We start from the raw sequence: 23,164 nt of genomic DNA, 5'->3' as shown, positions 1-23,164 counted from the left end.
GGGGCCGAGAGGAGCCCAATTTATCAGATTGATAGCCAGGGAGCCTGGCTCTATTAGTGGCAGAGTGAAAAGAAATCCCATTCATTTTTATCTAACAACCTTGTTTTCCCCTTTTCAGACCAATCTGACGGAGCTGAGGTCCTTTGGGTCACCTCCTTCTGCTGTCACCAACGTCACCGCGGCCGTGATGGTGCTGACGGCCCCGGGAGGGAAGATCCCCAAGGACAGGAGCTGGAAAGCAGCCAAAGTGGCCATGGCAAGGGTAGACGGCTTCCTGGACTCCTTGATCAAATTCAACAAGGAGAACATCCATGAGAACTGCCTCAAAGCCCTCCAGCCCTATTTACAAGACCCCAAGTTCAACCCCGAGTTCGTGGCCACCAAGTCCTCGGCGGCGGCCGGGCTGTGCTCGTGGGTGCTGAACATCGTGCGCTTCCACCACGTGTTCTGCGAGGTGCAGCCCAAGAGGCAGGCCCTGGACAGGGCCAACGCTGAGCTGGCAGCAGCCCAGGACAAGCTGGCCACTGTCAAGGCCAAAATTGCTGTGAGTGTCCTTGGAGGGACCCGTCCTGCTCGTCCCTGCCTGCAGGGAATCCTCTCCTTCGGGCAGAGCTGCTGCTCAGTACCTGTGTGCTAAAGCAGGGATGGGAATGCAAAGGCTTGGGGGTTGCAGGGTTTTCTCCCCCTCCTGTTGCACTGGCATCCCTGAAACCCAGCCCTGCCCTGGGCTGAGCCCCAGCGTGGGCAGCAGGGAGGGGAGGGGGGTTCTGTCCCTGTGCTCAGGTCAGACCCCACCTGCAGAGCTGCCCCAGCCCTGGGGAACAGCAGCAGGAGCTGGAGCTGCTGGGGAGAGCCCAGAGGAGGCTCCAGGGTGAGCAGAGGGATGGAGCAGCTCTGCTGGGAGGAAAGGCTGGGAGAGCTGGGGGTGCTCACCTGGAGAAGGGAAGGATCCAGGGAGAGCTCAGAGCCCCTTGCAGGGCCTGAAGGGGCTCCAGGAGAGCTGGAGAGGGACTGGGGACAAGGGATGGAGGGACAGGACACAGGGAATGGCTTCAAAGTGAAAGAGATGAAATTTAGATTAGTTAAGGGGAAGAAATTGTTCCCTGGCAGGGTGGGCAGGCCCTGGCACAGGGTGCCCAGAGCAGCTGGGGCTGCCCCTGGATCCCTGGCAGTGCCCAAGGCCAGGCTGGACAGGGCTGGGAGCTCCCTGGGACAGGGGAAGGTGTTCCTGCCATGGCAGGGGGTGGAAAAGGCTGGTCTTCAAGATCCCTTCCAACCCAAACCACTCTATGACTCTGTGACTTTGAATATTGCTGCTTTCTGAATTTCCTCTGTTCTTCTCCAGCCTTGCTTGCACCCAAAGAGGAAGGCTAAATAGGAATCATTATTATTCCCACCTAAATTTTTTTAAAATGTAATTTACCTCTTCTCTGGGTCCTGAGAAAACTCATTATCTCAAACCAGTGTGTTCCCAGTGCTCTGCACAGGGCAGGGTTTGGGAACTGGGGCTGATTCAGTGCTGGGAGCACAGAGCTGGGCTGGCTGCACACTCAGTCCCTGGTTTTGCAGGATGACAACTGCTCTTGCAGGAGCCTCATTTGTCACAGCACAGCTCCCTGGCAGCACATCTTGGATGTTATTTGGGTTTTTGCTACTTAAAAATAAAAAAAAAATTAAAAAAATCCCTGAATAGAAGAAATTACAGCATGATTAAAAGTGCATTTTATAGTGAGGCCTTTATCATTTTCCTTCAGAAAATTATCTCTATGTAAAAACACATCCTGCTTTATTCTGCTTTCCTCCCTGCTCCCTCCCAGCACGATACCTGCTAGGAACAGGAAGGGGAAGCAGCTGCTCCAGAACCTGTCTGGTTTTAGGAGGTTTTGGGATCTCTCTTTGGGAGTGGGATCCCCTCTGTGGCCGGGCTGGACCCGCAGCAGGGGCAGGGTCGCAGAGAGTGAGATCCCTCTGCTCCCCTCACCCCTTCCACCAGCACCTCACCCTCTTAGAAAACACATCACTCCTTTGATGTTTTCAAGGGCTTATCATTCTTAAAATGCTTACTACACTTTTTAACTAAAAATACAAGAAAATGGTGCTGAACTCTCTGGTCGCCCCTTCCTGCTGCAGATGAAAGGAGGCACCTGAAGCAGGGATGGATTTAGAGGGCTTTGGTGTCTAATTCTCCCACCTCAGATGTGCTGGGCACCTTTTTTCATCCCTTTATGCTGTTCTTTTCCACAGCTTTTTATGCCTGAGATGGGTTATTTTTTTCTCCTTTCAAAGGAGTGGGATTTTGTTAAAGAAAATTGCAATCTTTGGGGAGATTACTGGCACTCCTCTGGCATGCTCTTACAAAACTGCCTGGTTTAGGGCCTTCTCCTCTCTGCAGACAGGGAATGATGCAGGGTAGCGTGGGATGGATGTGGAGGTATAGCCTTACTTATCTGGGATATCTTGGATAGCTTCACTGCTGTGTGCTGATTCATACCTGCTCTCAGCTGGGCCCCAAGCTGTCTTATTTTGATTAATAAATGAGAAAATTCCAATTGTCCAAAACATTAAGGACTTTCTGTCCTCTTTGCCTGCCTGGGAATTGAGTGTTCTGCACCTGGGGCTGCTGGAGGTGGGAGTGACAGGCGTGTCCACAGCTGCACACATCTGTATTTGTGTGCCCCTGCTGGGGCCCTGCAAACCAGATATATGCATATATTCTATAGAAACTCAATGATCAGATTGTGTTTTTATACTGGGATATGGTATATATGAACCTTTGTAGGCTCGTACATCCACAGGGACAGAAACTTTTTGTGTTATTGTTCCAAGGCAGGTCAAGTAGAGGCTGCTTTGTGTTTGCCAGTATCCAGGAGAGCTGCAGAGATCTCTAATATAATCCTTTTTCATTTTCAGGTTTGTTTCTAGTGTGTAACTCAATGTTAAAGTGATTTACAAGCAGTTTAGCCTTAAGCAGTCTGCATTGGGTACAGATAAAATCAATTATTACTTCTCTTATCAGAAGTGAAATGCTCCAAATACTTGTGGGAGCTGTTGGTTTGGTTTAGATCCGAGTGTGAACAGCTCTGTCTGAGCAAAAGGCTCTCCAGTTTTTTCTGTGGGTGCTTTGGGCTCTTCCTGCCCCTCCCAGCCCATGGCCCCACCTCACTGGGGGCTCCTGGCACACTCTTGGGTGGCTCTCAGGGCAGAGCCCTTCAATTCAAGGTCAGATTCCTTGCTGGGAGCAGTGTGAGGGCATGGCTTGGAGATGGTTCAGCAGAACTCCAGGAGCCCCTTGGGGAATTGAGCACGCTTGGGGAATCAGCAGAGCCTCAAGGACTGGTCAGAGACAAGGGGCTGTAGCATCAGGAAATATCAGATTTGGGTTCCTCAGCTGCCTGCTCGTTGCTCAGCCAGAGCACTCATCATCAGGGCTCAGCCAGAAGCCCCAAATAAATTAATTTTGTGCATCCTTTGCCTCTGCCTGTGCCAAGGGCGTGAGCTCCAAGCAGTGGCACAGCCCAGCCCTGCTCTGTTCTGTGCTGGCTCCTGGTGCCAGCCCTGGCTGGATCGGATGGGCTGGAGCTTGGCCAGCTCTGGACAAGGGTTTGCCTCAGGATCACAGGATCCCAGAATGGTTTGGGCTGGAAAGGATCACAAAGCCCAGTCAGTGCCACCCCAGCCATGGCAGGGACACCTTCCCCTGTCCCAGGAGCTCCCAGCCCCAATGTCCAGCCTGGCCTTGGGCACTGCCAGGGATCCAGGGGCAGCCCCCCTGCTGCTCTGGGCACCCTGTGCCAGCCCTCCCACCCTCAAAGGGAACAGTTCCTGCCCAATATCTCATCAATCCCTGTTCTCTGGCCATTCCCTGTGTCCTCTTCCTCCACCCCTCGTCCCTCTCCAGCTCTCCTGGAGCCCCTTCAGGCCCTGCAAGGGGCTCTGAGCTCTCCCTGGAGCCTTCTGCTCTCCCGGCTGGACACCCCCAGCTCCCTCCAGAGCAGAGGGGCTCCAGCCCCTGGAGTGTCTTCATGGCCTTTTGGACTCCTCCAACATCTCTGCATTGTTCCCAAGTTGTTAAACCCATGCTGTTCCTGACTTCTCCTGTTTTCCACCCGCAGCGCCTCAACGAGAACCTGGGCAAGCTGACGGCCAGGTTTGAGAAGGCCACGTCAGACAAACTCCAGTGCCAGCAGGAGGCTGAAGCCACAGCCTGCACCATCGCCCTCGCCAACCGCCTGGTGAGTGCTGGCAGGGGGAGGGACACGGCCTGGGCTGGGCCTGTGCACACAGCACATCCTCTCATGGTTTTGGAGATGTTTCCTGCACTGCAGCGAGTTCCAGCATGGAAAATGCTTTTGTTTCCATGTGCCTGGGCAGCTCTGCTCGTTCAAGTGCCTGGCTCTGCTGCCGTCACAATTCTCTCCTCCTTCTTGGGGCTTAAATGTGTGAGCAGGTACTGATGGGCCAAAGGATGTGAGTCAAAATTGGTATCATAAAAACAAAGGTGTGAACATAGCTCTGCAGGTTCTGAAATGACAAGAATTAGAGTGAAAAGCTCTCTAAAATCCTCAGTCTCCTCCAAGTCAGAATGCAAAATATTTAGAGGGGCCTACAAGGAACTGGAGAGGGATTTTGCATCAAGAACTGTAGTGACAGGACAAGGGAGAATGGATTCAGACTGAAAGAGGGGAAATTCAATTTAGATATATGGAAGAAATCCTTCCCTGGAAGGGTGGGGAGGGCTGGCACAGGGTGCCCAGAGCAGCTGGGGCTGCCCCTGGATCCCTGGCAGTGCCCAAGGCCAGGCTGAATAGGGCTGGGAGCTCCTGGGACAGTGGAAGATGTCCCTGCCATGGCTGGGGTGGCTCTGGGTGGGCTTTGAGGTCCCTTCCAGCCCAAACCATCCATGGTTCTGTGTTTGTGTGATACCATGTCACAAACCATGCTGGTTACATCTCTTCCCCACCCCATGCCATGGGAACAGCTCCCAGCCTCAACAATTCTATGATTTTACACTGTCAGCAATTGATCATTTCTGCAGTGTGGGCAAGGAGCTGCTTGCTCATCCTCACTGCTGTGCCCTGCACTCACCTCCCGTGCCATCCTGGCTCTGATCTAGGAATAGCACCTGGCAGCCCTCAGTGATGTGCAGCTCGTTTGGCATTCAGGATGGTCACTGGTGTGGCTGTGGGTAGAAATGAGCTCCCAGACTTTGAAACAAACACGTCTGAGGTTGTGTAAAGAATGCAGCCAGATGTGGAGAGCGATGCTGTGGCTTGCCAAATGAACCTGGGGGATTGAGGCAAGCCTGGCTCTCACAGTGCCAGACTGGCATCTCATCAACGTCAGGTGGCCTAAGGAAGATGCTCCAGCATCCAGGGGACAGGATCTGTGCACCAGAAAGGGAGGCTGGCTGATGAGTGGTGTTTGTGAGTGGGTGTGTGCTAAGGCAGAGGAGGAAATTTAGTGATGACAAACGCTAAATAACGTGTGCAGGGAAAACAAACTGTAATCATGCAGTTACATGGATAGGGCCTAATTGCACTATTATCACTCACAGAAGAGCTCTTGGAGTTGTTGCAGAGAGTTCTCAGGAACAGCAGTGTGGCACTTGACAGGAGGAAAAAAGACAAATTGAATATTACTAATTGGTAGAAAAAACCTCAGGAAGGAGAAGTTTAGCGTCATTGTATTGGGTCTGTCATCCCACGTATGGGCACCCTGTCTAAGCAGGCTGTGGGCAGCCTAGAAAAGCTACAACAAAGCACAGAACCACTTCCATATGAGGAGAGACATAATTGATTAGGGCTCTTCATTTTGGAAAAGGTGTGGAGGGGACAGATGTGACAGGAAAAATCATGACTGGTGTGCACAAGATGGGTGAGGAATGGTTGTGTACTCTCTGTCATTATCAAAGAGCCAAAGGTAATCCAAGGAGTAGCTTTTAATTTGCCTCTTGCTAAATAAAAAGAATCCCAATGACTTCTAGGACCTGAGGTAGGAGACACCTGAGATATCTTGAATGTATTAAAAGTGGCAGTAGTGTGTGATCTGAACAAAGGAGAAGAAAAGACCTCCGGGACCTAAGGAGATAAAAAATAACCTGAAAAAATTAATTAGGAGTATGGTAGCACCTCAGAGTTCCAGGAAAATCAGATCAATAAAGATTTTGTTTTAGAGGGGCCGTGGGATTAATATAAGAGTTGACCTCAGGCTGACTGGAGGGAAGACCTATGGATGCTCCATCTATAAAAACTACAGAAGAAAGATGGAAGAACTGGACTCTGCCCTGTAACTGGAGTTGAGATTAAGGTTAATTTACGTATGATCCTTAAAAGTGGCCAATAACTTCAAAGCAGTGCATTTTCAAGTAGTGGGATGAGATTCGTGAGAGCGGGGCCTGTCCAGAACAAAGGAGGAGCAGGGCAGGTATAGCCTGTGCTGCCTGATCCTCGATGATTTCCAGCCTTCATTCCACTGTAAGGAATATAACTCTCTGTGAAAAGACAAACTTCCAAGACTGAGAACGTAAAACTGGGAATTCCCTCAGCGTTGCTGTAGATGAAGTAAGTGGATGGTCGAGACATGGGAAGCACAGGAAGGGGATGAAGTTCAGTGATGCCAGATGCAGATACCAATGGGTTGAGAACAGATTGTTCACCCCTAAACCAGGAGTCCAATGCAGCAGCCAGGGAGGTTTGGATGTGTTGGGGCAGGCTTTGCCCTCCACATTGTGCAGCCCTAGGAAAGGCAGCTGTGGTCCTAATCCTACCATGAGTATCTTTCCAGCAATGCAAAAGGGACATCAGCACAGTCTGAGACCAGCAAAAGGCACTGGGGAACCTCTGCAGCTCTGTGAGGAGCTCATGTTTGTGCACAGCAGCTCGGCTGGGGCAGATCTGGGGACAGCTCTGAGGTCAGGTGGGGCAAAGAAAATCTGAGGCTTCTCTTTCTGCTCCTGGGAGGGGTCAAACTTCCCAGAAGCAGTTTTCCTTGATCCAAAGGGGGCAGTTTTGGCAGGGCAAAAAGGTTATCAAAGCTATTTTTGCAGGTCAGTTCTTGTGCTCATCAGAGCAAACTGCCCAGAGCAGCTGTGGCTGCCCCTGGATCCCTGGCAGTGCCCAAGGCCAGGCTGGACATTGGGATTGGAGCAGCCTGGGACAGGGGAAGGTGTCCCTGCCATGGCAGGGGTGAGATGGATGGGATTTAAGGTCTCTTCCCACCCAAAGCAGTCAGTGATTCTGTGATTCCATGAATCAGAAATGAGCTGGTGTGTAGGAGGTCGCACGGCTCCACAGTGATGATGCCAACTGTCTATAAAGAATTGTAAAAACGGTCCCAAGTGATGGAGGGATGAAACACCAGGCAGATAAAGGTAATGTAAAGTACATTGGAGAAATGAGGTTTTGCTTCACATGCCCTGTAAGTGATGCTGAGCTGATTGTTATCACTTAGGAATGAAAGGATGGAGTTAAGAGTGCTGTGAGCTCTGTGCTCCCAGAAGCAAAAAGCCCTCACCAAACCCAAAGCCCATCTGACACCGGATATTAGGGTTTGTTAGGAAAAGAAGGGAGAACAAAACAGAAAAATCCCTGTCTTGCTCTATGAATACTTTCTAAATAAATCTTGAATGTGCAGCATTACTGCCACCCCCTCTGCTGCACCTCAAAGGCCAGAGGAGAATGGGAAATGGTGCAGAGACAGCAACAATAAAAGAAACCAGATAATAAAGATTGCATCACTCGGTGCAGATAAAGATTGCAAGGAGAATCAAAAGGCTGCTTCTGTGTGAGGAATTATTGAAGAGGCTAAAGCTCTTCAACCTGAAAAGGAGACAGCAGAGGGGTACTGAGGGCTTGGAATCCTGAGTGGTGCAGAGAAGCTGGTGCCAGCAGGATTGTTCCCTGGTTTTGCACTGGACAAACGTTTTAGCAATTGAAAAGTTCAGGCAGCACATCAAAGGATGTACTTTCACACAGAAAGCTCAGCTCAACTGTGCATCTCCTGCCCACGGGATGCTGTAGGTGCCAAAAGTTGGGTTGATACCCACAGCAGCTTAGGCTAGGTCATGAAGTCAAAAATCATCAGAGACTGTTAAGCACAGGAACACAAACTCTGGGTCACAGCTGCTGAAGTCTGCAGCTGTGAGAAGCTGGGAGCTGTGTCCAGAGCTGTGCCTGTGTGTGCAGTGCTCCCAGGACAGAGCTTGGGGCTCCAGAGGGGAACCCAAGAATGTCTTGGCCTGGGAGATCCTGGCTGTTTATCTGGGGCAAGGAGGTACACGAGGGTGGAAGGAGAGCTGTTTGATCTAGAGTGTCTGCAGAACAACCAACACCGTGGAAATGACAACGAGTTGGTATTGGGAACGTGAAGGTGGCTCTGACCCTCAGGAGGCAGCTGGAATTCTGCTGGAAACAGGACTTGGTCAGGTTGGAAGGTGTGACAGTGAATTTCAGTGAAGGTGTTGCCCTTCCCATCCAGGGGATCTGTGTCTGCAGAGCAGTTTGGGATGGCAATATAGCCATTTAGGGGAATGAGTTATTGGAGGTGCTCTTAGGGCTTGTCAGAGGGATTGGTGTCAGAGCTGGGCCTGTGTCACATTGAACAGGGGCCTGGAGAAAGGGACAGTGCCATGTCAGTATTCCATAGCTGGAATTGCAGAAGAGAAAGATATAGAGGTGTTTTTAGTGAAAATGAGAAACACAAAGAAATAACAGCCATCAGTTTGTGTGGACCGTGGACTGAGGAGGAAAATTAAAAGGTGTTGGTTGACCCTGGTGACAGAACCTGTGAGCAGAGGGGAGCTGTGCCTGCTCTGGGCTGTACATCAAGAGAGGTTTCTCTTTGGCAGCAGGAGACTGCAATCATGAATTTCATTGTAAAATCTGGCATTCCCCATCTCAGACCTGTGAGGTCAACTCAAAACTGGGTTGGGTTTCTCTGGCTTGTAAGCTGAAGGCTGCATTCCATTCCTATTTCCAACAGTACCCCAAAATGTACCGATGGTCAAGTAAGTGATCTGTGGGTGTAAAGGTAATTTATTTCATAAGGAGATGCTGAACCCTCTTCAAAGCCCCAGCTACACTTTCTGGACATTGGATGCTGATGAAAAGTAGGTAGGAGGAAGCATTTTCTTGACAGAATGCGAAGGGAATTGTGATCAAAATCCCACGTACCTGGCGCAGTAATAAATTGTGTGAAATACTGAAGGCTGTGGCTGTGGAGGAGTGCTCTGTGTGGGAGAGGGTGTAATGAGGTGGGAATCTGTGGTGTTAAGGCAATTAACAACTGATGGGCTTAAAGACCCCTGTAATCCTTCTCTGTGAGGGTGGGCAGGCCCTGGCACAGGGTGCCCAGAGCAGCTGGGGCTGCCCCTGGATCCCTGGCAGTGCCCAAGGCCAGGCTGGACATTGGGGCTGGAGCAGCCTGGGACAGGGGAAGGTGTCCCCATGGCAGGGGTGGGATGAGGTGAACTTTAAGGTCCCTTCCAACCCAAATCAATCCATGATTGCATGAATGATCAATCTGACTTGGGAATTTGCAGGTTGGGGGCCTCGCCTCTGAAAATGTGAGGTGGGCTGAGGCTGTGAAGGACTTCAAACAGCAGCAGAGCACCTTGTGTGGAGATGTCCTGCTGATCACAGCCTTCATCTCCTACCTGGGCTACTTCACCAGGAAATACCGCCAGGACCTCCTGGATGGCATCTGGAGGCCCTATTTGCACCAGCTAGAAGTAAGTCCTGATTCCTCTGAGAAGCCACAGGATTAATGTGGCCATAAATCCTGGTGCCCACAGGGGATCTCTCAGGTGAGGGACATCACTGTGTCCTCACTGAGCAGGAGTGAGGGTCAGGACATGGCCATTTACTCCTCCCTGGGGAAAATGTGGTGTCCCTGCTCAGTGAAGTTCCTCCATGTACACAGGAAAATCCCAAGCACAGAGCCCAGCTCTGCAGTTCTGTCCATGGCCACGAAGGAGGGGGGAATATGGAGATGGAATTGGATCAGGCAGAGCTCGCTGCCAGCTCTCCAGTAGGCTTGGACAAACTCCAGGTGTTTTTTCATTCTGGACACAAGCTCTGGTCATGCTGGCCGTGCCTCTCAGCTGGTTTTACCCATGTCTTGCTGTTAGGACCAGATGGAGACCATTGTGCTTGAAACTTTTTTAATATTTTACTAATTTTAACATACAAATGGTGCCAAGAAGCTTTTAAATAAGGTCCCAGAGATGCCAAAATCAAAGGGCTGACCAAAGCAGACAGTTCCTTAGGCTGAGAGAGAAAAACTTCATTCTGCATTTCCTAACACTAAGCCAGAAACTTTGTTAAGACATGGTTTCAAAAATGACCTGACTGTGCTTAGAACAAGGAAGTGCCTGGAATTCCAGTGGAAATGAAAGCCCATTCTGCTCAGACACCTGGCACAGGTGCTTGTCACACCCAGAAATGGCCTCCCCTGTCAGAGAGGTGTTTCTGGAGCTGCTGGTGCTGGTTTGTAACACAACAGCAGCCTTAGGAGGGGGTTAACTCTGTTAATTCTGTCCTTCCAAGCTGTGTCAGGGAGATGAACAGGGCAGGGAGTGACCCCAGCCCGTGGAGCTGTGGGGGGCAAAACCCCTGGGATTGTTTGTGCAGAGGTTGTGTTCGTTCACAACAGGACTGGGAAACAAAACCAGGTGGGAAGTACTCCACAGAATGGGAAAACACTGGTAAATCATGGAACCACAGTATGCTTTGTGCTGGGAGGCACCTTAAAATCATCTCATTCCAACTCCCTTGCCACAGGCAGCAACATATTCCACTAGATCCCATCCAACCTGGCCCTGAAGGCTCTGAGAACCCTTTATGAACATTGAACATCCCCTTCCAGGGACCCACTGAACATCCCCTTACAGGGATCCACTGAACATCCCCTTACAGCTGTTCTGGGCACCCTGTGCCAGGGTCTCCCCACCCTCACAGCCAAAAATTCCTTCCCCATATCCTGTCTAACCCACCCTCTGGCAGTGGGAAGCCATTCCCTGTGTCCTGTCCCTCCATCCCTTGTCCCCAGTCCCTCTCCAGCTCTCCTGGAGCCCCTTCAGGCCCTGGAAGGGCTCTGAGCTCTCCCTGGATCCTTCTCCAGGTGAGCATCCCCAGCTCTCCCAGCCTGGCTCCAGAGCAGAGGGGCTCCAGCCTTCAGAGCATCTCTGTGGCTCCTCTGGGCTCTCCCCAGAAGCTCCAGCTCCTGTGCTGGGCCCAGGCTGGGGCAGCTCTGGGGGTCTCACCTGAGCGGTGCAGAGCAGAAAAATCCTCCCTGCCCCCCAAACCCCCTGATGGCACAGCTGCTGACACAGATAAATGTGACTTACCGCTTTTTTATTAAGCCAGCCTCCCTTGGAATCACCAGGAAGCCTTTTTGTTTTCCCACCAGGTGCCAATCCCCGTCACTCCGTGCCTGGAGCCGCTGTCCATGCTGGCGGATGACGCGGCCGTGGCGGCGTGGCGGAACCAGGGCCTGCCGGCCGACCGCACGTCCACCGAGAACGCCACCATCCTGAGCAGCTGTGAGCGCTGGCCCCTCATGGTGGACCCCCAGCTGCAGGGCAGCAAATGGATCAAAAGCAGCCACGGAGAAGCGCTGAGGGTGATCCGGGTGGGGCAGAAGGGGTAAAATCATCCTTCTCACCTAGTGACCATGGGACGTGCCTGCCCTGCGCTGGGTGAGCTCTGGGCACTCAGCTGCAGTGAGGGAAACACATCCAGGGAAACCTGCCACCCTCCTTGCTCACGTTACTGGCTTGTTCATTACCAAAATGACAGGGATTTCTCATTAAAGCAAGGGTCTCTTCAGTGCTTGGCTCAGTTACTATAGAAACTCCTCTGAGGCTGCTGATGGAGTGAGCAGGGAGCCGCGTTTGAGTATCACAGAATCCCAGACTGGCTCGGGTTGGAAGGGACCTTAAATCCCATCCAGTGCTATGGGCAGGGACATCTTCCACTACTCCAGGTTGCTCCAAGCCCTGTCCAACCTGGCCTTGGACATTTCCAGGGATGGGGCAGCCACAGCTTCTCTGGACAACTGGCCCCATCCTCCGTGGGGCTCCCTGTAGGTGTCATGTCCTGGTTTGGTTCATCCAGAAGGATGACCAGAGCTTCCTACCTCTTGGAGAAAGAGAGGGTTTGGGTGTGGAGAGGTCCCCATGTCCTGCAGACCGGCTGGGCTGAGGCTGCTCCCACCAGCTGGACATTCTCATTGCAGCCCCCCTGCACGGATCTGGATCCATCTTTCATGGCAAGGCCTTCCCAGGCCTGGCTCTCATCTCCAGGCAGACAGACAGGTTTTCTGCTGTGTCCCCTTGCACCCATCTCTGCCCATAGTGAGGAGCCCCAGCTAGGCTGGGGCAGCCCAAGTGGGATCCCTGTGGAGATATGGGAGCCCTGGGGTTGTTTCCCTAATACAGAGCAAAGTGACCCAGGCCTGGTGCTCCAAATTCCCCTAGATTTGGAGATGCCTTGGGGTTGCCCGTGTTTCCTCGTCTGAGGTTACCCAGGTTGTTTTGCTGGTGCCTCCTCTGCTTTCCTCAGATAAAACAACAGTGAGTTGTTGGGATCTGGTCTCACGTGGGATCAAAATAAGGCTGTTTTTCACCCTGCCTTGCAGTTACTGCAAGCTCTCTATGGAACAGCAAGGATCCCAGAAGAGGCACCTAAATCTGAACCTGCAGGATGGAACCAGAGGAGCAGACCCTGTAGCATCCCTGCTGTGCCAATACCATGTCCCTTGTTCCCCTCCCTGGCCATACTTTGGGCTGGCAGGGGCTTTAAAGATGAGAATTTAGTGTTTTGCTGTGATGTCTCAGACCTGAGGAGTAATACCATCATCACTGCTCCATTACAGTAATTCAGGGAATGTTTCATCCTCTGGGAGATGGAGCTTTGGCTTTCAACTGCTGGAAGAGATCTAAACCCACAGAGAGGGCCCACCTTCAGGAAGGGCTCTGGGGGCAGCTCTGGGGGCAGCTCTGTCATTCCCTCTGACTGCCTTTGTGTAAAACACCCCTGGACTCAGAAAAACTGCTCATCAGGGCTAGGGGTTGAACTGGATCAGCATATTCCTCTAAAGGTCTGGCCTAAAAGTCACTCTGAACTTTTGTTTCAGATCCTTCTGTCACCTCTTGAGCCCCCGAGCTGTGGCTTACATGAGAAGTGTGAATTTTGAGCAGTGGAGGTGACTCAGGTGCACAAGTGCCTGGAGCATCCTCCCCTCCTGCCCAGGGTCCTGCTCCCCTCTTGGCAGAGGCGCTGGGGGAAGTGCAGGGCAGCTCTGAAGGACACAGCCCAGGCACTTGGCCCAGCCCTTCCTGGTAGGAAACATCCCAAAGCTGAGCATCCCTGTTCCACTTAGGCCCTGGGCACAGGGTTCCATTTCCTGGGCAGGAAAGACATTGTCCTAGCCATGACCCTAAACCCTGGGCACAACAGAGCTGAAAGCTGCTCTTCATCCTTGCTTTGAGATGACTTGCACCAGTGGGCTCTGGAGGAAACAACGTGCTGAAAATAACTCCAGGCTGTGCCAGCTTTGCTCACGGCTGCCTGGGCCAGACTCAGTGGTCACTGCTCATCCTTGGGAGCCTCATTCTCCCTGTTGGACAGCCAGGATTCTCTCTGGCAGTGCCACTTTCTTCACCAGGCACTGACACCACCTTACCCCTCCTTCTCTCCCCAAATGCTGGCACAGCAGTGAGGGTCCCTCTGTCCCCTCCTCACTGACAGTGTCACACCCTGCTCTGCTGCAGGAGGCACCAGCACTGTTTCCCACAGGTATCTGGACACTCTGGAACAAGCCCTGGCTGCTGGAGACCTGGTTTTGATTGAGAACCTGGAGGAATCTGTGGATCCAGTGCTGGGGCCGTTACTGGGGCGAGAAACAATCAAGAAAGGCAGGTGAGCTTGGGGGGTTTGGGGATATGGGCTGGGGGCTGCTGTGCTCTCTGTTCCTGCCCTCAGCACAGAGGTGTTCCCATCCAGCAGCTTTAACATCCTGCCTTCAGCAGTGAGGGCATTTTAAATCAGGCAATCACAGATAGTTCAGCCACAGGATGGCTTGGAAATCAACCTGGATTTCTCATTTCATTTCACAGCTTCATTCAAACCTCGTGTAAAACAGAGACCTGTAATTCTCCCATTGTACACTGACCTTGGGGTCTGTAAATGGCTGTTCTGACACCAAATTATTACCAAAATAGCTGCTGCTGTTGGGAAGTAAGAGTAGCCTTGAATTTTAGCAAACACTGCACAGTGTTTAGAAATGCAGCTACAGGTTTCAGCATCAAGGATATCAAATGTTTCTTAATGAGGTCGGGTTCTGGTCACCTCCAGCCAAGAGGAGGTCAGCAAGAGAGGCAGCCAGGGAGCTCTTTTTCCTTAAGTTCTTTGAGGATTATTTCCCTGCTTGCCTAAAACATCCCAGGGTGTTGGAAGCTGGTGGGCAAGGCAAGCTGTCTGTGAAGTTTGCTGGGGAAAGCATCCCAGGAAGGGTGGCTGAGCATGGTTTGGCTGCAGCATGGAAAGGCAGGGTTGGTCCCAGTGCAGGGTTGGAATATTTGGAGGATGTTGAGAGGGAGGTGCAGCAGGGGAGGGTGGCAAATCTGAGCCCCCCTCTGGTGGAACACTCAGGCACCCCCTCGTGTGCATCCCTGCTCTCAAAACTCCCTGTGAAATCACATCTTTGCTAACAAAAGGAAAATAAGTCATAAATCACAAAGAAAATCCCTGGATTCTGTGTTTCCAGGCCCTGAGCCCAGACTCCAGGCAGATGCTGCCAGTCCCAGAGCAGGAATGGTTTTGCTGTGGGGTCTGGCAGGGTCTCTATGAGCTGCCTCTAGTGCAGCTCCAAAAGCAATCGAGGGGGCCAGGAGGGCACCCAGTGAGTGATGCTGGACTGGGAAGTGAATTCAAACTCCCTCTGGAACATCACCATTCCCACAACAGTCCCACTGCATCCCTAAAAACATTTTCTAGTTTCTCTTTGACTCCGGTTCCCGTGGGCTTTGTTAACATAGAATCACAAAATGGTTTGGGTTGGGAGGGACTTTAAACATTATCCAGTGCCACCCCAGCCATGGCAGGGACACCTTCCACTGTCCCAGTTTGCTCCAAGCCCCATCCAGCCTGGCCTTGGGCACTGCCAGGGATCCAGGGGCATCCCCAGCTGCTCTGGGCACCCTGTGCCAGCCCTCCCCACCCTGCCAGGGAAGGATTTATCCCAATATCCAACCTGAATTTCCCTTTTTCAGTCTGAACCATTCCCCCTTGTCCTGTCACTTCAGTTCCTGGTGAGTTCCTCTCCAGCTCCCCTGCAGCCCCTCCAGACCCTGGCAGGGGCTCTGAGCTCTCCACACAACCTTCTCCTCTCCAGGCTGGCCATTCCCAGCTCTCCCAGCCTGGCTCCATAGGGGAGGTGCTCCAGTCCCTTTAGCAGCTTCCAGGTCTCCTCTGGAATTGTTCCAGCACTTCCTTGTCCTTTTTCTTACGTTGGGCACAGCAGAGCTGGGCACTGTTCCAGGTGGGGTCTCCCCAGAGACAGAATCCCCTCCCTGGCCACAGCTCTGGATACCACCCAGGGCATGGTTGCATTTCTGGGCTGGGTTAAACCTGGGTTCAGAGAATGCTGTAATTCCCTGGGGTCTGTGAGCTGCATGGCAGCAGTGCAGAGCAAGGGGATGCTGCATTTTCCTGGCTGATGTCACCTCCTGGGAGTGGCAGCCACCACTCTCCACATGTGGCTTCACGTGCCAAGCTCAGCACTGCTGCGGAGCTGGCCTGGCCAGAGCCAACACTGGGTAAATTTAGCTGTGAGCAGTGAAAAGCTCAAGGCTGAGAGGCTTTTCCTCCCTGGACCTCCAGTTTTAGGCAGGATTCAGCCTCTGCCCAAAACCAAGAGAGTTCATGGCTGGACTGGTTGTGCTGCCAGGCACAGGAAAATTTGAGACTCTTTAAACAGGATCCAAAATTCAGGGGAGATTCTCTGAGGTTTTTACCTCAAATCAGAATTGATTTAAGTCTGTCCAGTACCAAACACTTTGCATAAATGACAATTTCTGTGAAGAGCACCAAGCAGCTGCCACTGCCTGAGACCCCTGTGCCTGCTGCTCCTTTTGCTGAAATTCCAGGTACATCAGGATTGGGGACAAGGAGTGTGCCTTGCACCCTGCCTTCCGTCTGATCCTGCACACCAAGCTGGCAAACCCCCACTTCCAGCCCGAGCTGCAGGCCCAGTGCACCCTCATCAACTTCTCTGTCACCCGCCACGGCCTCGAGGAGCAGCTGCTGGCGGCCGTGGTGCGCCTGGAGAGGCCTGACCTGGAGGAGCTGAAGGTCAGAACCTGGGAACTGCCACTGGGGACAAGCAGAAATCATCAGTAGAACCATTGTTATACTTTTATGTTATTATTATTATTATTATTATTATTATTATTATTATTATTATTATTATTATTAATCTCAACTGAGAGGCCTGACCAGGAGGAGCTAAAGGTCAGTACCTGGGAACTGGCACTGGGAGCAAGCAGAAATCATCATCAGTGTTGTAAAATAATAATAATAATAATAATAACAATAATAATAATAATAATAATAATAATAATAATAATAATAATAATAATAATAAATGTTGTTATTGATATTGATATTAATATTAATATTATTAATAAGAATAATAATAGTTGTTGTTGTTGATCTGCACTGAGTGGCCCTACCTGGAGGAGCTGAAGGTCAGCACCTGGGAATTGGCATTGGGGACAAGCAGAAATCATCAGTAGCATCGTTATTATACTTATAATTTAATTATAAATATTATTTTTTTATTACTTATATAGTATAAAAATAATTTATAAATAATAATTCTAAAATTATAATTATAAAATTACATTATAAAATTTAATAATAATATAGTTATCATTATTGATTATAAATGATATATTATTGTATCATTTAATATAAATATGTAGTTTATTATATCATTTTATATAATTTTATATAATTATATATAGATATGTATTTAATTATAGTTATTATTTTTAATTTTGTTATTAATATTGCTATTCATATTGTTATTATTATTATTATTGTTGTTATACACTGAGAGGCCTGACCTGGAGGAGCTGAAGGTCAGCACCTGGGAGTTTACACTGGGAGCAAGTGTTACAATCATCATTATCATAATTCATTTTTAATTTAATTTGTTTAGTTTTTATTATTGCTGGTTTTTAGTTTTTATTTTGTTTTTAACAAACAGCTTTTCACATGCCAGCTTGCAGACATTGCTGAGCTCCTCACAAAATCAGATTTTCCTTGTATGACAAACATTGAGGGTTTTTGCCTCCTTCAGCCTTCTCTTTTCTTGGTATTTTGAGAAACATTTTACTTAATTTTCAAGGTTTTTCTCAAAAAAATTCTCTTTATTTTTTTCCTCCTCTTGTGTCTGAAATGTTTCTCATTACCTCTGTTTTATTCTGGACTTCACAGATTTAATTTTGGAAGAGGGATTAATCTCACTTAATTTTCAACATTTATGGTAAAGGATTCTCTCTGTAAATATTGTGAGGCTTGTAATGATATTTTTCTCTTCTAGTTCTTCCTCCAACTTTGTAACAGGCCAAAATATTTTCTCTCTCTTAATTAGTATGGCTTTAATTTCAAGGTAATTTTACAAAGAAAATCCTCCCTTCTGATGACACTTTTAGCAGTGTAACAAATACAAATAATCCTAAATATTTCCTGCGAGTGGGAATAAACTCAGTGCACATGTTCAGTCACGCCAGGCCAGCTCTGTGATAATCTTTCCATTGAAATTTCCAGTGAATCCTGCAGAGCTGGAGCTCTGGTGAGCTTTTTTTTTCCCATGGAATGAGGTTTGGGAGATACTCTGGGATAACCTGTTTCCCAGAAGCAGCACTTTCCTCTCTCAGCTAATGAGCTGTGCTGCAGAAATAAGGAATGCAAACCACAGCAGGATGAGGCTGCAGCACCCACAGGTGCTGGGGACACCCACTCTGGGCATCTGAGGATGCTCCCAGAATCTGTGTGGGGACCACAGGCAATTGGAACAAAATCCCACCCCCTCCTCATTAATAACTCCAGGGCTCAGAGTCTGTGGTCTGCAGAAAGAACTTGCAAAATGTCATTTTTTGAGGCAGGCTATGCTTGAATGACAGAAACGCACACAATTAGCCGCATTAGTTTTCTGGTTCAAGGCTTGTGAAATATTAACCACCACCAGGAGCAAGTTCCTGTGTGTAAAGGCTACAGAAAAGGCCTTTAAAACAGCCCTTTCCTGCTGAAATACCAAAGCAGACACACTCCAGTGCCTGCTCAGCCAAGCTGCTGTTAACACGGAGTGAGGCTGTGCACGGAATTTCAGCCCACATGGTGGAAGATGAGTTATTAATGAGAGAATCCCTCAATCTGCTGGAAAACCTCTGACAACAGAGCAAATCCTGCAGGCTCACTTCTGCATGGTGGGATTGGGAGAGCCATAGGGTTTCACATTTCTCCTTCCTGGGCTCCTCCAGACCCTACAGGGGGACATATTTTCCCCAAACTCTCTTTGGAGCGTTAGATCCTTGGCTTGTGGCACTGAGCCTGTCATGTGCCAGCTGTCCAGGACTCATCTCAGCCCCATGTGCCCCACAGCTGCTGTTTTAGGGCTGCTGGGTTTTGCAGGGCTGTAAAACACTCTTGAATTTCTTGGTTTGTGTTACTTTAATACAACCTGAGGGTTTGAAGCAAGTATCACCCAGCAGTGTTTTCCACAGGGTGTTAGCACTGGCTTCACCAGGCTCAGACCAGCATCCCAGTCAGAGCTTTCCCACGGGGTATTTTGTGTGAGAACTCTAAAAATAAGTGCTCACAACCGGGACATATTGTGGAGTGCCACAGTAAAGCCAAGAGGCAGGAGTTTTCTCTGAGCAAACACACAGAATAGGGCAATCACATCTCAGGGGAGAAAGGCTGTCCTGGAGGAGTGGTTCAGAAAGGAGCCAGATGAGAGCCTTTGTTTCCACCATGAACACTGTTAATGACTGGTGTCATTAACATAACATTAACTGGGAGAGGCTCCTGGAGCAGAGGCTGGGCAGGGTTAAAGGAATAAAGCAGGGATTTATTAAAAGCCCTTCCAAGGATGCACCTTGGGCACTGCAAGAGCCCGGCCCTGGCTGCAGCCAGGATGGGCCCTGGCTCAGGAGTTTCACCCTTGGATCAGTTCTGGTCCATTTCCAGCTTGGGCTGAATTGTGCAATTGCAGCTGCAGGTGATGCAGTCCCATCCTCCCAGGTTGCTCTCCTCAATTCCCTGCTGGTTGCACTTTTTGGGCCTGGAGCTGCAGCGGTGTCCTTGGCTGTGGGGCTGGAGAAGGATTGTTGTGTGTGCCTGAGCTGTGAGGAGACCTTGCTGACACTTTGTGTGGAGATCAGAGTTAGGAACCAGTGCAGAACCTGGAACAGATCACAGCTGAAACTCAGGCATCAGTGGGACCAGTGCCTGCAGAGGATGGAGAAGGCACTTCAGAGGAATGGGAAGGATTTGCTGTGTTGCTCAGAAATCTGCCCCTGGCACAGGAGAGTTATACTGGCCTGGATGTGCTTGTCCATCTTTGTCAGGTCCAGCTTTAGCTCAGGCAGCCACTGGTGCCAGTGGGACCTCGAGCCCAGGGTACAAATGGGAGCAGGACAGGAGTGGCCGCGGCTTTGCCCTCAGTTCTGAGCCTGAGATCTCCCCACACTCACTTTGCTGCCCAAGGGGCTTTGCTGCTGGTTTTACCATCAGGTTTGAACCCCGTGTTCCCCACTGCTGGTGTGACTGGTGTGGGGTGGAGAGGTGGGAGCAGAGGTTCAGCAGGAGGGGTGAGGAGCAGCAGGGTCTTTCCAGGCTGATTTGACCCCAAGAAATGAGGTACAAAGACACAGGATATATGTTTGAGATGGGGATAAAGGTCTTTTTTTTCCTGATTCATTTCCAGCATTTTCCTACATTTCTAGCAATAGGGCTCAGTTCTCCTGGTGCTTTCTGTGCTGTTCCAGGTTTCTCTGAGCTTGTTGGATAAGGAGTGATCCCAGATCTCAGAACTCAGCCCATTCCCAGGAGCTGCAGAGAGCAGGAATAAACACTGGGCTACGGCAATTGTCAATAGGAAACTTGTTTCCACATGAAGGTGATTAATCCTTACTTTACCACATCCTTTATGGCTGAAAATTCCTGAATTTCTCATTTGCAGTCAGATCTCACAAAGCAGCAGAATGGATTCAAGATCACCTTGAAAACATTAGAGGACAACTTGCTCTCTCGGCTCTCATCAGCATCTGGGAATTTCCTGGGAGACACAGCGCTGGTGGAGAACCTGGAGACCACCAAAAGGACAGCTGCAGAGATTGTGGAGAAGGTGAAAAAACAGTGATAGCCTGGGGAAAGCATGTTTGTGGTCCTTTAGGGATTTCTGGGTGGAATGTAACCTCTGCTATGCCCATCTCTGCTCTGTCTGCTGAGCAGGGAGTAGAAATTGGTATAAATTGTAAATGCTCTCCACTCTGGAGAGCTCCAGGCCATTTAGTTCTTTGGAGCTTTTTTTTGTATTAAATGACCTATTTAGGACCAAGAGAAAACACTGGTGCCTGATGTAAAGACAATAAAATTTACACACTGGATCAAGGCAGCTTTAAACTGTTCCAGCATAATCCTGGGTCCATCACACTGCCTCAGGCTGGATTTTAGTACTGACCAGGGACTGGAATCTGGGGGGTTTGTGATCTTGAGTAAGTCTGAAAGAACTCAGGTATTTCATACCCTTCCACTCCTCAGTATAAATCAGCATTTGTGTGAGCTCTGCCACCTGCCCACCTGTCCTTGCTGGCTGCCTGGGCTAAAGTAAATGCCCAGAGGGGAACTGGGAATTGTGGTTCCCATGTTCACCCTGCTCAGCTCAGGGTTGTTAATGGCCTGCACAGGAGAGGGACAATTAGCAGGAGAAACTCATTGATGAGGAAATCAATTCCAGTTAGCAAAGAGCAGAGAACCTAGGGGAAGTCTGGAGGAGACTCAGGAGAAGAGGGGATTGGGCAACTGGATGGAAAACGCAGTTAAATGGTAGGTTCCAGAGCAGGAGGATGCTGGGGAGGGCAGCTCCAGCCTGGCAGGGGTGGTGCCATGCTGGTCACTTATGCCCTGATGCCTTTGTGGCCCGTGTCCCCTCTCCCAGGGCTGCAGCCTGTTGCCTCTGAAGATGAATAGATCACACGGACACAGGTCGAGGTGTGGTGAAAGAAAGAGAAAGTTTATTTTTCCTCCCAGGATTTATAGGCTTCTGCCCACAGCCAGGGATTGGATGGTCAGGATAACACTTTCTCACTGCACTGGCCATGAGAGATGCCCATCACAAGATGTGGAACAGAAAGAATGTACACATATATCTATGTTTACAGTTACTGTCCTGGGAAAGTCCTTAGGAAACTATGTTAGCAAGCTCAGAAGCTGAGTTTTCAGGGCGACAGCAGCCCAGGGGTGCTGTGACAGGAATTCTGCTGTTTCCCTGCAGGTGCAGCAGTTCAGGGTGACGGAAGCCAGGATTAACGAGGCCAGGGAGCACTACAGACCTGCAGCCGCCCGTGCTGCCCTGCTCTACTTCACCATGAACGAGCTCCACACCATCCACCCCATGTACCAGTTCTCCCTGAAGGTACCTGCCCTCCAGGAGGGCACTGGGGGGCTGCCCTCCCTCTGTGGGCTCCACAAAATTGGGATTGCAGTCACAGTGTCACAGAATCACACAAGGCTTGTATTGGAAGGGGCTTTAATGCCCATCCTGTGCCACCCCTCCATGGGCAGGGACACCTTCCACTGCTCCAGGCTGCTCCAACCCTGTCTAGAAAAAGTTACAGCTTTCATATCCTATTAAATGGAAACTTTTTCTTTTTGTCACATAACAAAGGTGTTTTGGGGGATGGATGGTTAAATGAGCATCCTCCAGCTCCTTCCAAACAATTTCTTACCTTGCCAAGTGACCTGGAAAAAGGAATTGAGGAGAGACTACAAAATGCTGAGCCTCATCCACAAAGAAGCTTTTCCTTCTGCTATCTATGACTCGTTTGTTGAAGTAATTTTATCAGAGAAAATGTACAGAGTATCTTTTGTGCCTTTTGAAAGATCCATCCCTCACACACACATAATAGGTACGGGGGTTCCTGAGGTTTCACCTTCAGTCTGTGTCTCCCAGAGTTAGTTTGTTTTATGTTTTCCAGTGAACATTAACAACATGTATAAATACATAGAAAATTATTGGGGGAAATGTTTTTATCTAATACATTTTGATGACAGATCATAAAACATTGTGTAAAGATGCACAGGGATGATTTTAGAATACTTGCCACACAGCTGGGAGCCCATTATAAATTAGAACACAAAGATTTATGTGCTGCTCTGCAGCATGTTTTAACAGAATTTAAAGAAATGTTGAGTGGGAGAATGCATTCTGCAATTATTTAATAATGCATTCGGAATCAATGTTACTTTAATTTGTTGAGGCATCATTTTTCCTTTATAGAACCCTAAAATAAGGCTGCCAGCACGGTCATGCCTTGTGCAGTAGGTGCCATCAATGTGCCTGGTTATTTCCTTTAGCTGGGCCCAGCACATGGAGCCTTTGCATTGCTAAGCAGGGCTTGGGCTTTATGCTCTTGTTAATTTTCTTTTTCCAGTTGCATTTGATAATTTCTTTGTTCTTTTAATTTGGACGACTCTGAAAGTTTTTTGTCTTTTCTCATTTAGATCAGAAATGTTGTTGCAATAATCCTTAACCTCTTATGTGAGAGGGTTGTTCTTGATGCAGACACCCACCCTTGAGGGGACTTCAATGACTGCTTCAGCTCACTGCTCCCTGCCCTCCTCAGCCAGTCCTTTGCTGGGTCCAGACAGTAAAACACTCATTGACTTTAAAAAAAAAAAAATTATTTTTTATTTTTATTCTTATTTTTATTCTTATTTATTTGGAGGAATTGCTCTTCTCTGACTTGAAATATTTGTGCAATGGGAGATGTGCTTTCCTCCTCTGCTCCTCTCTGGTAAGACCCCACCTGGAGTAGTGCCCAGCTCTGGGATGCTCAGCACAAGAAGGGTGTGGATATGATTCAGCAGGTCCA

The 23,164-nt window shown here is 49.6% G+C and overlaps 1 protein-coding gene across 1 annotated transcript in view; it reads left to right on the top strand.

The window, feature by feature from the left end:
• Nucleotides 1-23,164, top strand: part of DNAH9 (dynein axonemal heavy chain 9) — a 146,045-nt gene that overhangs the window by 72,498 nt on the left and 50,383 nt on the right. Inside the window, exons 50-57 of the mRNA XM_086857114.1 lie at nucleotides 119-544; nucleotides 4,113-4,232; nucleotides 9,539-9,727; nucleotides 11,407-11,642; nucleotides 13,797-13,919; nucleotides 16,148-16,352; nucleotides 20,251-20,415; nucleotides 21,565-21,705. Coding sequence (XP_086713240.1) covers nucleotides 119-544; nucleotides 4,113-4,232; nucleotides 9,539-9,727; nucleotides 11,407-11,642; nucleotides 13,797-13,919; nucleotides 16,148-16,352; nucleotides 20,251-20,415; nucleotides 21,565-21,705 — 1,605 coding nt within the window. The remainder of the gene's footprint in view (nucleotides 1-118; nucleotides 545-4,112; nucleotides 4,233-9,538; nucleotides 9,728-11,406; nucleotides 11,643-13,796; nucleotides 13,920-16,147; nucleotides 16,353-20,250; nucleotides 20,416-21,564; nucleotides 21,706-23,164) is intronic.

Source organism: Cyanistes caeruleus, chromosome 19, assembly GCF_971803275.1.
Source record: "Cyanistes caeruleus chromosome 19, bCyaCae1.hap1.1, whole genome shotgun sequence".
NCBI lineage: Eukaryota > Metazoa > Chordata > Aves > Passeriformes > Paridae > Cyanistes > Cyanistes caeruleus.
The sequence above is the reverse complement of the archived record's forward strand: the minus strand, read 5'-3'. Positions and strand labels throughout refer to the sequence as shown.